Source organism: Lepus europaeus, chromosome 15, assembly GCF_033115175.1.
Source record: "Lepus europaeus isolate LE1 chromosome 15, mLepTim1.pri, whole genome shotgun sequence".
Lineage (NCBI taxonomy): Eukaryota > Metazoa > Chordata > Mammalia > Lagomorpha > Leporidae > Lepus > Lepus europaeus.
In genome coordinates this window covers 89124904-89142338 of record NC_084841.1, presented here as the reverse complement: position 1 = coordinate 89142338, position 17435 = coordinate 89124904, and the positions used below count along the sequence as shown (strand labels likewise).

The 17435-nt window shown below is 43.3% G+C and overlaps 1 protein-coding gene across 3 annotated transcripts in view; it reads left to right on the top strand.

Moving 5' to 3' along the window:
- Nucleotides 1-17435, top strand: part of VCAN (versican) — a 103408-nt gene that overhangs the window by 41763 nt on the left and 44210 nt on the right. The window contains exon 7 of one of the 3 annotated variants that reach the window (XM_062212446.1): nucleotides 1108-4059. The exons of the other annotated variants lie outside the window; for them this stretch is intronic. Within the exon in view, the coding sequence (XP_062068430.1) occupies nucleotides 1108-4059 (2952 nt within the window). The remainder of the gene's footprint in view (nucleotides 1-1107; nucleotides 4060-17435) is intronic. 3 annotated transcript variants of the gene reach the window in all.

The following is a 17435-nucleotide window of genomic DNA, read 5'->3' as shown; positions in this document are numbered from 1 at the left end:
TTCTCAAGTCAGCCACAGCTAGTCTTTTATTTTCTAAAATACTGATTTTCTTAAAAAAAAAAAAAAAATTCACAGTCTCTGCAGTAGGCTGCTGTGTTTTGTGTCCAGGAGGAATCTTGTTTACAACACTGGAACTTTTGTAAACAATTTAAATTTCTTTAAACAGGCCAGGCCATTCTCTGTAAATTTCGAGGCATTATAACGTAGCATTTTATGATGACAGGTTACTTGAGATAGCTGAGCCCATTCTTTCTGATGCTCTGGGTTGTTCCCAGTGATTTGTAATTACAGACCTAAAATACAGCCTGTGGGTACCTGACTTCCTGTACATTTGTGTTCCATGCTAAAGTAAGCCTGGAACCAAGGCCCCTCCGAAGTCCATGGTGTGCAGAACATAGAGCCGGTGTAGAGCTCCCACAAGAACCACCCAGCCTCTGCCAGACTTCTCCCTGAGGCTCCAGTCTCCTCTGCAGAGGTGAAGTTGAAAGGAAGATGAAACTAATGGCCCGCACCGGGAAGGAAGGGACAAATAGTACCAAGAGGTTTCCTGTCCAGTTTTCATGAGCAGTCTCATGGTGTATATGTAACTCGGTCACACTTGATGTGGCTTTTTTGTGGTCTTCTAATCTTCAGCACTCCCTCCTCCCCTGAGATGGACACTCTACAGCTTTAGAGAGGGAGAGAGCATGTGGAAAGAGCCAGAAGCAGGGTACCTAACAGTACTTCCTACGAGGCTGCAGGTTGCTGCTGTAGATTCTGACAAACTCTTGGCTATACCCAAACTCTGCATTTGTGGTTTTGTTGTTTAAAGGGGCTTCTCCTTACATTAAACGATCTGGTGTTCATTTTCCTTATCTGAGAAGAGTCATTCGTGCCTGTGGGTAGAAGCAGTGACAATCTCACCAGAGGAGACAACTCATCAGTTTGTGACTACTGAGTGTCCAATGCTCAGTGTTTGGGTTAGTTTCAATGTAACTTTTAGACTCATCTCCATCACAAAACACTTTGAAGTCATTCCAAAATGCACAGAAGCACCTACCAAACACGGGGCATACTATTTTTTTGTTAGTGAATTCTCTAATCAACTCTTTGAAATTATTTTTCTAGCTAAACCGAATATATCAGAGGCCACAACCATCGAACTGAACATCCTCGCAGAGACCACATCACCCAGTTTATCCAAAGAACCACAAATAGTGCCCAAGAGAACCACACCAATCATCCCTTTAGTCACCAAGTTACCCATCCTTACAACAAAGTCCCCTCCTGTGGGACGAGTAGTCAATTTTGAACAGAAATCCACAGCCCCACCTCAGGCTATACCAGACAGATTAGCCACAGGGCCACCCACACCTGGTGGGGGTACCAGGGAGCCCTGGGAAGTGGACTACTACTCACCTTCTGCTTCAGGACCACTCGGAAAACCAGAGCTGTCTGACACGGAGGAAGAAGTGTTGCAGAGTACACGTGCCATCCCACATCATGCTACAGATTCGTGGGGTGGTATCCTGGAAGACACACAAACACAGGAGTCGGTCACACAGGTTGAACAGATAGAAGTGGGCCCCTTAGTAACATCTACGGAAATCTCAAAGCATGCTCCTGCCAAGGAATTCCCCGTAAGCGAAACACCTTTTGTATCTACAAAAATGACCTTGGGATTCAAAACCGAGAGGAAAACAGAAGGCACTCTTTCTGAATCTATGACCACAAGTCACGATGGATTCACCTTGGGCAAAGACAAGGGTGAAGACGGAGCACTTACAGCCAGGCCTGGCCAGAGCACCTTGGTCTTCAGCCCAATACCTGAAGTCGTTACAGTGTCAAAGATTTCGGAAGGCACCAGCCACTCTCAGTTCCAGGACTTGGAGTCAGTCTCAGCCTCTACAGCTGTCTCCCCTGTACCTGTGCCTGACAGTGACAGACCATCCACGGACAACTGCTGGGAGAAGCCCACTGATGATGGTGGCCAGTATGTGTCTGCTACACCCTTCCCATCAGTTGAATTATTTCCTTACTCTGGTGATAAAACAGTAGAGGAAGTGCTCCCGGGGATGTATCTTCCTTCACAACCGGAAATGACCCAAGGAAGAGAAAGAACGCAAACGCCAAGACCCGAGAGAACAGTGGCTGACACAGGTGATGGCATACGGGAAGAGATCAGCAAAGCGCCAGGTTTGGGAAGCACAGAGGAAGAAGAAGGCTTCTCGGGAATGAAGCTCTCCACGGCTTCCTCAGAGCAAATTCCTTTTACAGAGTCTTCCGTGGCAACCACCAGAGCTTTTGGTGCCCCACCATTGACAACCCCGTCGAGTGTGGAGCCGACAGAAGCGAGAGACGGGGAGGAAGAGTCCACGCAAACTGTGACTGCATTGGAAGCAGATGGCTCTCAGGTTCTCACAAAGCATGATGTAGACAGCACAGCGGTGCGTTTGACCGATAGTACTTTCAATGTGGAGGTGGTCACGGTGTCAAAATGGCCCTGGGATGAAGACAACGCAACATCGCAGCCTGGAGAGTCCACAGAACACGCCGGCTCTCCGGAGGGGCCGCCTGCTTTCCCAACCACGGTGGGAGAAAACGGGAAAGAGGAAGAAATCCCAAGTCTCACTGAAGACGGAGACGAGTTCACTCTTGTTCTGGATAGTACTCAAAAGCCGGTAGAAAAAGTTACTGAGGAAGATGCTACCGATCATGGGAAATTCACAGTGAGATTTTGGCCAACGACATCAATTGGTCTTACAAAGTCAACTTTGACAGATTCTGCAACCACAGAAAGAATTCCACCTATCACAAGCACAGAGGGCCGAGTTGTTTATCCAACTGTGGAAGGAAGCGCTCTGGATGAAGGAGAAGATGTGGACGTGTCTAAGCCAGGTTCCACTGTCTCCCATTTTGCACGCACCTCAGATGGGCGAGGATTGGCATTTGTTAATTATAGTAGCACCCTGGAGCCCACCACTTATGTAGACACTGCCCATACCATTCCTCTTTCTGTGATTCCTGAGACAGAGTGGGGAGAGTTAGTACCTCCTGTTCCATCAGAAGATGAAGTTCTAGGTCAGCCCTCTCAAGACATCAGTGTCATTGATCAGACTCACCTTGAAGCAACTGTGTCTCCTAAAACCACGAGAACCACAACAGAAATCACACAGCGGACCACTCGGGAAGAACAGACTACAGGAAAACCAGTTCCTGCCCTCAGTTCTACCGCTAGCACACCCGTGTCAACAGCAACCTTATGGGATGAACAAGAAGGTGATGGATCCACATATACAACCTCTGAAGACAGATTGGTGACAAGTTTTGGGAGAATCCCGATTTTAGAAACAACTTCAGTGGGGAAACTTGAGCACGATGTGTCTTACCCACCTGGTGCCGTCACTGAGCACAAAGCAGAAACAGAGGAAGTGGCAACCCTGACACCAAGGACCAGGCCAAAAGTGTCTCCAAGTCCAGGGCCTGAGCAAAAGTATGAAATGGAAGGTAGTAGTCCAACAGAATTTGAATCACCTTTGAGTCCCTTTAGCACTAGTGTTTCCCAGTTTATGGAGGAAACCACTACTAAGAAAAGGGAGGAAACATCCCTGGATTATGTTGATCTAGGCTCAGGATTATTTGAAAAACCCAAAGCCACAGAGCCTCCAGAATTGTTGACCATTAAGGCCATGGTTCCGAGTGACATCACTGCTACAGTTGGACCTCCATCGACCGCAACAGCCAAGCCATCTTCAGCACCCACGGAGAGACCGCCTCTTGTCGACAGGGAGCCTGGTGCAGAGTCGACCAGGGAGGTGCTGCTCATCGGAGAGTCTACATCTCGTGTTCTCCCCACTACCCGTGAGGATATTGTGGCCAAGGAAACAGAGACCGATATTGATAGAGAGTATTTCACGACGTCTAGTGCTCCTTCTGCCACACAGCCTACAAGACCACCCACTGTGGAAGGCGAAGAGGCCTCCAGACCTGAGGCGCTTTTCACTCCACAACCCCCGCCGGGGACAAAATTCCACCCTGACATAAATGTTTATATTATAGAGGTCAGAGAAAATAAGACAGGTAAGTCTCTGCTTTCTAGCCATGGCGTTCCAGGCAATCAGCATTTTATCTTGAAAGTTACTTTGGGGGAGGAAAAAAATGAACCTACCCAATGCTACCATTAGAAGATAACCTGGAGTGTGAAAAATAAAAGTTGTAGCTTCATAAATTTTTACAAGAATTGGAAGACTGTGTAAACAATTTGGAAGAATGTTAGATACGATGTTGTGTTGAAAGTCATAAGAAGCCCTGCTTTGTCATCTAATATAACCAAATCATCACTGTTACATCAATTCTGAACATGCAGAACCAAGCATTTTAATTTCAGTGTCTGTCCATACATCACTACTCAAGTGTAGCACTAGACTGTGTTAACATTCCATTGGTCTTTAACTATTAACCCTTAGTACTTGCAATGTGGACTGTAAAACAGTTGTGTGTATCCCTAGGGTTGACAGAAAGACATCTAAAGGTTTGCTTTGGTTTCTCTCTTCCAGGATTTTGTAGATTTATTACAGGACCTGTGGAGTGTGCAATAGGTGTATCGGTTAACTGTTATTTTAATGCAAATTCTGTGTATTTTCAGGCTGTCGCCTCGGGGGTATTTTAATGGGGCATAACTCTTTAGAAGTAAAACAGTCTAGCTTAGTTCTAGGCATTGCTATAATTTATTGCATCAAATACAATTGCAGAAAGTGGCTATATAAGCTCTTTGCTTGTTTCTTAAAAGCAAAAACACAGGCTGTAGAGTTTTTTATTTTATTACTTAATTGTTTTATCTATGGGGATATTTGAGCTCTGGGAGGCATCTTAAAAATTGTCTCTCTCCTTTGGTTAACGTTTGCCATAGTTTTTATCATGCGTGACTTATTTTGCCTGAAAGTGAGACCACACTGTCTTTCAAATCTGGTAGGCTGAGTTGAGAATGCCTAGCAGGTCCTCGTCAGTAGATGGAGTCAGGCTTGCTTGTCTCTTTTTAGTTTTGAGGTTAACTGTGGGACTTTCATATAAGAATTAAGTGAATGAACATTCACTTTCCTTTGACCTGACTCTGAGAAACTGGACTAGGAGAATGTTTTTCTATTAGGGGTTCTCGCTCTCTTTTACTGTCAATATCTTCCCATCAGGATATCATTTTTCCAAAGAGTGCTAATACCCTCATGAGAGTCCTCAGGTGCACACCTGCTCACAGCAAACAGGTGGCTGTCTTGTGAAGTCGGTTGGCATCCAGTGCTGTAGGGGCACGCGTCGTGGCTTCTCTACTCTCCAGAATGTTCTCAGTGTTAAATCTTTGGCGTGGCAGTGAATGATAGAGACCACATCTCCGGAGTTCTGAAATTTATCTCCACTTCCTAATACAGTTGAAAGCGGCCAGGATTGGAGCATGATTTTTTTTTAGGAAACCATAATGTATTTCCTCTCTTCTACATTACTTTTCTGTCTCTCAAAACTGGAGTGGGAAAGAGAACAAGAGTTGCCAAGAAGTAGGAGTGAGAAGAAGCTGTTAGCAGGCTTGGAAAGAAGACAGGAAGGTAAAACTAAAAAAAAAAAAAAAGTAAAGAGAAGCAAAACACTTAATTTGAGGATTAAAAAAATACTTGAGCAATTAACTATGGAGAAATATCTCAATTTATGCTACTGTTGTTAGTGTAGAGACTGAATTTAATGGAATACTGTAAAACACAATAAAAATGCTCTACATCAAAAAACTCTTCTGAATGGGAAATTGGGAGTTTAGGTTGGGGTGATTGAATTACAGCATGGAAAAAGTCCCTCTCCCCAGCAGAATGGGCAGCCCTCAGGGAGAAAAGAACTAAGCTTATAAAGGGCTACTCACACTGGAGAGAGGGAACCCCCTAACCCTTAAACTGCCCATACAAAGATGCATACTTGTATGTGAGTTGTGGACTTAATTCAGCTGGACTTCTGGGCTATGCATGGGTGTTTCTTCTTGCTTCTGCTTTTAGAACATGAACTCGTGATCTGCCTTCGGCCTGATTTTGCTTTGAGTTGATAATAACAGGTCAGGAGGCTGTGGGATACTTGGTGGCCCTCGGAAGGTAGGATTCCAGTGTGTGTGTTGGGGCATGTGTCTGTGGAATAATTATCTCGCCCTCTCTGTCTGTGCTCTCTGTGGACTGTTCTATATACGTGTTCTCCCTAGACTGAAAGTGGTTATTATCTTTACGACCACGGCATTTACTCTGATTCAGCTGCTTGCTTATCCTAATTTTATTTGTTTTCTTTGAGAAATTTAATTTTCCAACATTTTGAACTTTGGCAAAGGTAAACCCTACAGCAGATGTTCAATTAATGAGTTCGAAGGCAGGTGTATACATTAACAAGGGAAAGTGCCCATGTGCCTGGAAAACCAACCTTTTTTTCTTGCATCAAGGCAAGATTTTCCAGACTGGAAAATCCTACACGCATGTGTGAACTCATGTAAATCTATTCACAAAAATAGAATTAGCCTTTACGTATATTGTGTATTCAAGTAAGCAAAACTACCACCCATGCTACACTAAAACAAGGTATTCATAATTTTTTGCTGTCCTCAGCAAGTCATATAAATCTTGATTTTTTTTTTTTTTTTTTTTTTTTACTGCAGTGAAACAAAACATCCTTCTCAGGACATGGTTATGTTGTATTTGCTCAAATGGATCTTAATAGCAAGTTAGGCTGCAGTGGCTGGAAGGCAACTGTAGTTAGCAGTTAAAAAAAAAATCTGAAGGAACTTTTCAGCTCATAAAGATTTTATGAGCTGAAAAATGCTATGGGGTGTGTTTAACAGTGGTTCAGGGGATACTGAGAACTTGACTCCTGTTTCAGGAGTAATTTGCACACCTGCATTTTGAAAAATTATTGAAAGATTTTCTTTGTGAACATGTGGCCAGCTGTAAGATTTGAAGGTGTCAGGAGAGTTTCTTCATTTTGGAATTATTTTTCTAAAGACGCTGTCTCTAAATCATTTGAAATCTTAAAACTTGGGATAGCAGGACTGCAAATGTTTTCATAAACTGATTTACCAATATATGTAAATGATCTGGCAATTCACAGATAAATACCAACATAATTATTATCAGAAATGCCCTTGGAGCTCTGTCTTTTCTGGGGTTCTAGGCTGCTGCTTTCATGCTGAAAGTGAGCGGAGCTGGTACCTGCACCTGTGGGTGGTTCCCTTCGTGGGCTCCAGCTATGGCCTCACCACCAGAGGAGCTTGTTTCTTTGTGTAGGAAGCCACAATGGTGTCTCCCACCACTCACTTGTTTGTCAGTATCTAGAAAATCCCCTTCCAATACTCAGTGAAAACAGGAAAAGAAAGTTTATCTTCTTTTCCTTTCTGTAGTATGAAGAAAATACTTGATCTTAATGTTTCCAAATTATTAATGAGCTTAGGACTATACCAGAGACCAAGGGGCTCTATTTAAAAAAGTCCTTCACAGTGAAATATTTCACATGTATAATGTGTCCGTACAGACACAGAGAGACATACCCATGTACACATATAGAATCTCAACTTTTTAAATGTCTGTGGATAGTTCATTAACCTGCTAACCTCAATGGGAAAAAAAGTTGAGTGTTTTTTTTTCAAAGATGGAGGTGTAATAATGAAAGAAGCATTCTATGGCTAGACAAAATGGACTGTAATAGGACTTCATTATCTACTTCCTACAATGAACCAATGCCTGTTCTTTCTGACAGTGGCCCTTGCAGTTATAACTTGCCATGATCAAAACCACCCCTGAGGCAGAAGCACTATCCAAGAACAAACCCCACTTCACTACGATGGCGTTAGCTCGAGAGACACGCGCCAACATCTTCCAGTAGAACACGGGCAATCGAGAATTGTGTTTAAGTAAATCTACCACCTGCCTCAGCTCTCACAGATACTGAAAAGGAGACGCAGAATAACATAAATCATGGCCTTTAGATGCATATTGGAGAACCATTACCAACACAATTAAATGTAACTGTGGTGTGCACACACACACACACAGCTAGGTAGGCAATATTCTCTTTCTTTGTGTGACAGAGTGGATGATAGATGCAGTCAGCAAAGGAATAAGAGAAGAGAGGAAGTTAAGGAATATTTTAGAAGAAGGTAGCATTGTAAGGCTTCTTCAACTGGAGGGGTAGATTAAAGAGAAATTACAGGAAGCCAGTTATTAGCCTGTCCTCCCCAAACTAGGCTCGGCACAGGGGCCAAGGAGGCCCGAGTGTAATGAGCTATTTCTAAATAGAGCAGGGATCACACAGAGGCCAGAGGCTTGCCTCAGAAGCTGAATGTCTTTCCAGGAGTCACCCAGGGACCCAAACAGCTCTTGGGAGCCAGACACTCAGCTGGGTTCTCCGGGAAGGAGTGTTCTCACCCCTTTGTGTACATCAGCGATTCTTAGGTTTGGATAAAGACAGAGTCTTCTGTGGGTTAAGTAGGTTCAGTGTTTTGAAATAATTCTTCATGAATCATGAAGTACCATGATTCAGACTTACACATTGGTAAAAAAGAAGGCACGGAGCTGTTTTTAAAAGGGTACCTGCACACTCTGAAAGTTGATGCAAATGTTTATGATCCCGGAAGTCAAATGAATGCTGAGTCAGCAGGATTACAGAGCAGGTGCTCTAAACTGGGAGGGTGACGTCAGCCTCTGCTTTGCCTATCTGCCATGTGGACCCAGGAATTTCTCAATTTACCCGTTATATATATATTTTTTTTACTAGAAAATGGATGTTATTATACAGAATATTTGCTAAACTTTAACCCATACTCTTTCTGCAAAGCATAGAGGCTGCGAAATAACAAAAATTTTCATATATGGAAAGTGGAATTAAAAGATGTTTATTTGGGCACAAAAATGTTGACATCGATTGTGCATGTGTATATCTACATATGCACATAACATATGTTTACATTTTTTCTCACTTATTTGACATTTAAATAATTACAGAGTACTAACCACATGAGAACTGGATTTTTTTTAAGATTTATTTATTTATTTGAAAGGCAGAGTTACAGAGAAGCAGAGGCAGAGAGAGAGAGAGAGAAAAGAGAGAGAGAGAGAGAGCTCTTCCATCTACTGGTTCACTCCCCAGATGGCCACAACAGCCAGAACTGTGCTGATTGAAGTCAGAAGCCAGGAGCTTCTGCCCAGTCTCCCACGCAAGTGTAGGGGCCCAAGGACTTGGGCCATCTTTTACTGCTTTCCAGGCCATAGTGGAGAGCTGGATCGGAAGTGGAGCAGCCGGGACTCGAACTGGCACCCATATGAGATGCCAGCACTGCAGGTGGCAGCTTTACCCACTATGCCACAGCGCCGGCTCCTGGATTTTCTGAAGTACATACTATTTGGGGTGTTATGAATGAACACAGATAGGTGCTAAGCCATAGGAAGAAACCATTGATATCATGGAAAGCACCTTTGGAGAGGGATCTGAGTTCATTGTCAGCATGGTGGTTCATTTCATCTGTTTGGTCTTGAATACATTATTGAACCTCTGTAGGTCTCAGTGGTTAAACCATTTCCAGCACCTAGCAATACTCCAACCTCACGAGATTGCTGGAAGAAGGGTGTGTCTTGAAGTGCTCACCAACGCCAGGCACTGAGGTAGGCCCTTTGCACATGCTGTACCCCTTGCCTGACTGTGAGGCACCAAGCACCGTGCCTGGCACATGGGGCCCACTTAGTGCAGGCTAATCCCCTTCTAGCTTTAGAAACTATTTCATTCTGAACCTTTCCATGTAGGAAAACATAGGTTGTTTTGTACTTAATAGGTTACAAGTTGAATTCTCTTAATATCCAAGATGTCTTATACAATAAGGAGCCACATCTAACTATACGTGAGTCTGTTGGGTGCAAAGTGCGTGGTAACATTTTAATCCTCTGTGGGTTGTGTTTGGGTTGGAGGATGCCATTTTGGGCACTTCAGCCTTTATTGAAAATTCACGTGTAGTATTGATCCTGTGGCCCTGACTAGACGACCTACTGGGATTTCTGCTCTTTTTCATGTGGAAAATAGGGCTTATTATTTTGAAAACCCCCAATTTAATTTTTCCTTGAAAGAAGAGATCTTTTTACAAAATCTTGTTAAATTTCCCCAGGTATCAGGCCTGGCCTCTCCTTGCATATTCATAGAATGCATGGGCATTCCCTGCTGTCTTTTTCTGGTTGTCAAGGAAACCCCCAGCTCTCTACACAGGGATTACATTCTTCTCTCTTAATAGCTCTTAGATCATTCATTTGTGCAATGAATAAAAAATGTATTCACAGGTCCAGACAGTGTTCGGAGATGGTGGGGGAAGGGCCGTAGTCAAGGGGGATGGCCGTGCGTGGTGAAGGGAGCGGGGATTAAAGCAAAGATAGGATCACACGATGCTGTCTGAGATTGTGTTGCATGCAGCAAAGCTGAAACGTTGATGTTTTTAAGAGGACTGCCCAATTTTGCCAGTTTAAGAACATGGATAACATTGCTGCTCAGTGAGGCCTGTTGTTCGTGCACAAAAATAGTTGATGATGAAGTGGGCTCATGGAGAGAGCAGTTCCAAGAATGGGGCTGAGGTTGGTGGAGGCAGGGAAAGGTAGTGGTGATATGTTGTGGTGAAAACCATCGCATTTCTTTTTATTTGAATTTTTTCAGCCTAATTGAGGTAACAGGAAATACTTTAAACTATTTCATTGCATTAAAATTGGTGTTCCTTAGAGACATGGTATTTAGATTTTGTGAGTTTGAATCAGGAGGGAAATGTACATCTATTGGGGAGAAGAAGGATGTTAATTATTCTTAAGAAGAGCGAGTTGATCCTGTGTAGAGGAATAGATCATGGTGGACCTTCCCAGTCCTTGCCAGAATGGAGTAATGTAGCAGTGTAGTAGACGTTAAACCACAGAAAAGGGTCTCTGGAGTGAGGGGCAATGTTTGGTTGTATTTCGGAGCCCTTGTTGGTGAAGATTTGTGATGTGCTGTGCCCCTGTGCTACCCAGACCTTGCTTTCACACACGTGTGTGATCAGTGCACAGGAAGTGCCTGGCCTGGCCTGGCCTTAGTGACGTCGTCCTGTCCTTTGTAGCGCGGCCCTCCTGTGTGGACGAGGGCAGGTGTGATCATCGTAGCCATCCGTGTGTAGCCTGTAGGAGGTTTCTCGGATGCAGACGGGAAAGGAGACACTCTGGTGTTTCTGGGGAGCAGCTGGAATGTAGGACATTGGCCATCTCTTTGGTGTAGAAGGCTTACCTTGCTCTGCTCTCAGGGTGGCCTCCCTCACTCTCTGCAGGTAAATGTTTCCTGCCAGTCTCCTCACACTTGCCCCAGAACATATTTGAGAGGCTTGTTGACATGAAGTCATTCAGTCAAGCCCCTGTGCGGCAAGAGAAAAGGAGAGGATATAATGTATAGCTCAGCTGGGAAGGCAACTTGAAATAATTAGTAGGCAAGAGTGGGTAAAATAAAGGCCAACTGCTAGCTTTAATCAAAGGAAAATTAGAGGCCAATCAGATACAAGGGAAGAAGCATCTTGGGCAAGTGAGGTCTCAGGACCGACCTCAGAGGAGACGGTGGGTGCTCATCCCCTACGGAGCACCCACCCGGTTTCCCCGCATGGTGCTGCTAACCACCCATGAGACTGCCCTTTGCCGTGGTTTATAGGCCACCAGGGAATCGCCTAGTGCAGCACGTGTTGGACCCTACGGGTGAAACAAAGGATTTATGGCTGCTGGGGAGGGTGGTACACTGGGTCTTTGCCACTGTAAACGGCATGTACCATTTTCTTTTTTCTTTTTTTTTTTTTTTTTTTTTTGACAGGCAGAGTGGATAGTGAGAGAGAGAGAGACAGAGAGAAAGGTCTTCCTTTTTGCCGTTGGTTCACCCTCCAATGGCCGCTGCGGCCGGCGCACTGCACTGATCTGAAGCCAGGAGCCAGGTGCTTCTCCTGGTCTCCCATGCGGGTGCAGGGCCCAAGCACTTGGGCCATCCTCCACTGCCTTCCCGGGCCATAGCAGAGAGCTGGCCTGGAAGAGGGGCAACCGGGATAGAATCCGGTGCCCCAACCGGGACTAGAACCCGGTGTGCCAGCGCCGCAAGACGGAGGATTAGCCTGTTAAGCCATGGCGCTGGCCGGCATGTACCATTTTCGAAGGAAAACAATTCTCGCTCAGTCTGCCCTGAGTGAGCAGGTGGCCTTTGATTGGATTTTGGGGTGTGTACTTTTCACCACAAATGTTAAATGAATCCATCAATACTGATGAAAATCGGATTAAATATCATGGGAATACATCTTCTTAAAAGTCCCAAGAATAATCACAATTGGATCCAAATACTAGTGGAGGCCGCGTGCGCCCTTTTGCCATGGCCTTATTCGCTTCTTTCCGCAAACCTGGGATTCACAAGGAAATATTTTGACCTCCGGGCTCTTTGCCTCTGCTGCCAGAGTGAGTTTATTCAATGAACATTTACATTTGAGAAAATAGTGATTACTGCCTTGATAGAAGCCCACAGGGCTTTGGAAAGAAAATGAGTGATTTGAAAAAAAAGAAAGCATTGAGATTGTACCTGAACGCTTACATGGCCTGGATTTTTATAACCACAGAAGTCTTTCGTGTTTGAGTTCTTTGTGTGATGCTTTCGTTGCTGTCATTGCAGCCAGAGAACACTTTCTTCAGCCCGAGATACAGATCTTTGGAAGGAAGAATCAGCCCAGTGGAATGTGGGACAGGTGTTCTTCCAACTGAATTCCCACAAGGGGGGCTGGGTGACTGGAGGAGGAGAGGGGGAGGGGCCTTGCGGGCTTCGAAGGTCTCTTCGCATTGCATGGTGGAACATGGGATTTACTTAACCAGGTGAGACCAAAAGGGAGGCCCAACAGCCAGGAAACTTATGACTGCGAAGCCATATGGCGAAGTCCCATAATGTACACACCAAAGAGCTGGCCAGTTTGAGCCGAGGCGCTTTAGAGAAAATATTGGAGGGATGTGGACTTGAGCTGGACCATCCATAACCGGATGGCGAAACTCAAGGAGGATGCATGAAGCTTTCCAAGCTGGGGTGGGAGCGTCTTATGAACAACTCTGTGATGCGAATGAGGAAGACGCTGGGGGCGGGGGAGTCGGGTGGGTGGGGGCTGGAGTTACAGAGAATGACAGCAACGGAAGGCTGAGGAGGAGGAGGAAGGGGGCCCAGGAGTGTGGCCGTTTGGACGTCCTGTTGAAGAGGCCAGGAGGAAGGGGTGAACCAAGGAGCCGCATAATTAGAAGTAAAATAGTGCTTGGTAGAGTTTAGCTTGGTCGCCATAATTTCAGGAGCCAAACAGGATCCATGCGTACTTATGGGGGTGCTTTTGCTTTATTGTATTTAAAGCTTTTACCTACTTTTAAATTTCGATTTCTATTTTTCTGGTGTTAGGATATCTAGTAATCTGTCTATCATCTATCTAGCAAAGAATTTGACAGTTTCAGAGAACTAAAGTGAAAGAGAATAAAAAGCCAGGCTATGGCTATTTTTGTCCAATTTCCTTATTCTTAATCTTTTAAGGAAACATTGAGAAACCTATATAACCAGGCTTACTTTTTTTACTTTTATTTAGTTCTTTACCTCATTGCTCAGAAGTGCTTGAATGTCCCCAGATTACTTGACAGTATCTCCTGGAAATCCCTTGCTTTTGAAGAACTGAAGGCCATGAACGCCTCGGGCTGTTTGTGTGAGCAAGTAGAGCGTTCGGGCAATGCTGTCTCCTGCAGTGCCCTCAGACAGGGGACTGTGTCTGAACACATTCTTTCCACTTGAAGGGGCAGCATTATTTCGGATTATCTGAGGTTGGGAGAAGAGATTCTCATCCATCATCCTGATAGCATGTCTGCCTCTTAAAAGATGCTGTCAGAAGCACTTACGTTGTTTACGTACCCCCAGTACCCTTGCTGGTGTAAAATCATGAATTGAGAAGCACCAAGCTCCTTTCAGGGCAGAGGATATGCCTGAATGGCAAGGGAATGGGCCTCTGCCGCAGCGCTGAGAGGCTGAGACCGAGATGTGGGCCAGAGGACCCAGTGCGGACCTTTGGTCTTTCTGTCACTTCTAGGACAGTTGAGTACTGCTATAGACAGCACGTGCATTTCAATCCTTGACACGATGAAGGTGGCAAAAACCCCTGGCAGTATTCCTGCCTTGGTCTAATGGCATCTTTTAACTTTGACCTGCTGAGTGGTCAGATTCTGAGAGTGTCTCAAATTGTGAAAATGTTGGAGATTCGGGTTGTGCGAGATCCTTGGGTGGAAGGCCGCTGGAGGTGGTGTTCTCCCCTTCTGAAGGCGCTGGTTGGCCTTGTGCTGCTTTAATGAAAGGGGAGGGACATTGGCACGTTTGTTTTTGTCTGGTTACTGGTCTAGAGCCCCGCGTCTGACAGCTTGAGCATCTGAAGGAATTTTAAGCTTCTCTTTAAATTCTACAAGTCTTTTTCTCAACTGCTTCAGTATGGCTGTCTGCTGTATTTTTGAAATAAGGAAACAAAATCTTTTTTGTTAGCTGTTAAAATTAAATCCACTTTAATAAAAAAAATGTGATCTAATATCTCTCTGCTGAGCACATTGGTATAACTTACATTTAATTAAAAGCTCTTAAACTTAAACTGTGAAATTCCCTGAAGAGAACATGAACTTCAGCCAGCTGCCTATGCATCATAGCAACTATGTTTTGTGTCTGGTAATAGTATGACTGGAGGACTTGTGCTATGTCTGCAAAACCTGCCATGAAGTACTTAAAAATACTTGGTGAATAATTTGAGGTCAGCTAGCAATAAAGCTTTGTGTGAAATGCCATTAAAAAACCTATTAACCATGGTACTAGTATATTCAAGTCAAGCTGTTAAAATACATTCGTATAAACATAGAAAAGATTATACATACACTCCATAGAGTTCTGTGGTTTTCAGTCTTGAAATCCAAATAAAAGTTATATTACCCTTAGAGTGAAATTCTAAAATAGAGCAGTCTTTTATAAGGACTTGTTCATCCGAGAGCTTGGAATGTCAATAACTCTGTTAGGTTGTTCTGTTTGTAGGAAATAGAGCAGATCCTCATTTTGGAAGGAGATACTTATTTTCACAATAGTGCAGGTGTCTTCCTCCCCTCCCCCCACTCCCTACAAAGGAACTTTTCTGGCTTGCAGTAATTATAGCTGTTGTAATACTCTCAGAACCTGTGTGGTGGTTCAGGGTAGTGACAGAAAAGGGAGATGAAGAGGCACTTTCAGCAGGTGAATCAACAAAGAGGAACAGGTAGGACTTGGTGAGACAAGGGAGCTGGGACAGGAATTCTGGTGATGTGCGGGAGGAAGGCACTTCTCTCTGTAAAGATGGATTTCACCCTGCTGCTTCTCTGTGGGACACCCAAAGCATAGAAACTAACTAGCTCTGTGGTCCAGATAAAATGCAGATCAAAATGCAAAGAGTCTGTTGGAAGAAACATTTAACTTCAAAGCCCAGGTGATTAACACATCTACTCATGTTGAAAGGTCCAGTCACACCATTGGAAATTGATATGACTTCTTTAAACAAGGACTGTTAGTTGCTTCCTTGTGAGAGATTGTATTCCTAAAGAGGAAACCAAACAGTTTCAATGCTCTTTTGTAATCTTTGCTTTATTTAAGAATTTCCATTTAGTGGATTTTTTTTTTTTTTGAGATCTTATATGTAACATGAGGATGATAGTAAAATTTTACTAGGTATTTTTGATAAATAAATAGATTTCACTTTCTCTTGGTACACAAAACAAGTTGCTATGGGAGATAACAGGTATGTTAATTTGCCTCACTATTTATATATCCCGTAAAATCATGCTATAAACCTCATATATATTATAGTCTTTTTAAAAAGTGTTTATAATATAAATGCAGTGAACATATTTATAGGTATTTGCTGTTCACTTACAATTTACTGTGATGTGATGATGGTTCTCTAATTGATTGACGAGAGCCTTTGATTCTGAGTGGGGCAGGGGCAGACTTGACGTGTAAGTGACTCTCTAGTGACAAGCTTCTGCCATAGAGTCTGTAGCATGATGGGTACTCAGTAAGTTTTGTGCAAGCAGTTGGCTCATAGGAAGGTGCTACGTGGTCGTGGTAGGGATTTTAATTTTTTGTGCAAAAAAGCTAGTTTGAAACAGTGCTGTTTGTGAAATGCATATACAATGAGACATCCTGATATTTAGTTAGAAAATATATGACATCCAGCAGCTGCATTTTGGTGAAAATTCTGACATGTTCTAGGATGCTAGGGAAACCTTAGTTGACTTGTAGGCAATAGGAGGGTTAGAGTTCTTTGTCTGGATGGAAAATGGACTGAATTATGTAGACTTAATGTAAATTGATAGTTAGCTAAATTATATGAATTGTTGACTTGAAAGTAGAGTTCTTTGTTTTCTAAGATTTCAGTGAGTATTGTGGCCATCCGTCGGTCTACTCGTGTGCTGAATCTGCACACTGGGGTGGTTGTGTTGGGGTTGTCTCTCTCCGCCTCTCCTCCACACTTTTGTAGCGCCACCACTATCATATTTGACAGAACCTCCATCCATAGATGTGCACTAATGGCTTATGGGCACAAGTGATTAATTTTAAGTTAGGAATTTATTTAAAAACCTATATAAATCAATGATAGCAATAAGTGTTTTTACCCTCTTCATGAGCTAGGAGTTTGTCAATGTACACAATTATTTAATTCCTTATTTATTCTCATGTCTGAAGAATCCTGAATGAATAGCTAGTTTTAACTCCAGTATTTATTTAAAAAGAACAGAATGTATAGGGATTCTTTATACAGTTGACTCTGGCCCTTGTTTCTTATTTAAATTTTTTTTCTGTCTATGAAAGATACTGTGGCATTAAACAGACATAGAGGCGCACTTAATGAATGTGAATGTGATCCTTCTTAATAGTGAAGTCTAGTTGTATTTGGGCTGAATACAGCAAAATAAATGGGTTGCATATAAAGTGATAGCATGAACAGTTTAAGACTTGCACACTTTTGAAAAGCAAACTCCGTGAAATTGTACGGAGTAGTTGGACTGAATCTGGCTTAATTCAACTTTACTCAGATAGTATTAGCAATGAGAGGTTTCTTGATTTAGTGATTAAATAAAATTATTCATACACTTTTTCAAGAGATTCATATGTACAAAAGTGATTTAAATGTAGCCTTTCACAAAGCTGAACCCTTTTCTTCACATTCGTGTTTCGTGAAGCAAAGTAGACATTTAATGTAAACTGTATTAAGAAGGTCTTGTTACCTGATTTCATGTTGTCTCTTTTAAAACATGGGCAACAACTTTAGTGGCCTAACTTTAATACATTTACTCTTTTGAACGATCATTTTTCAGAGGGCAAGGCATTTATTCATTATCTTGACTTGTCAATTAAGAAGA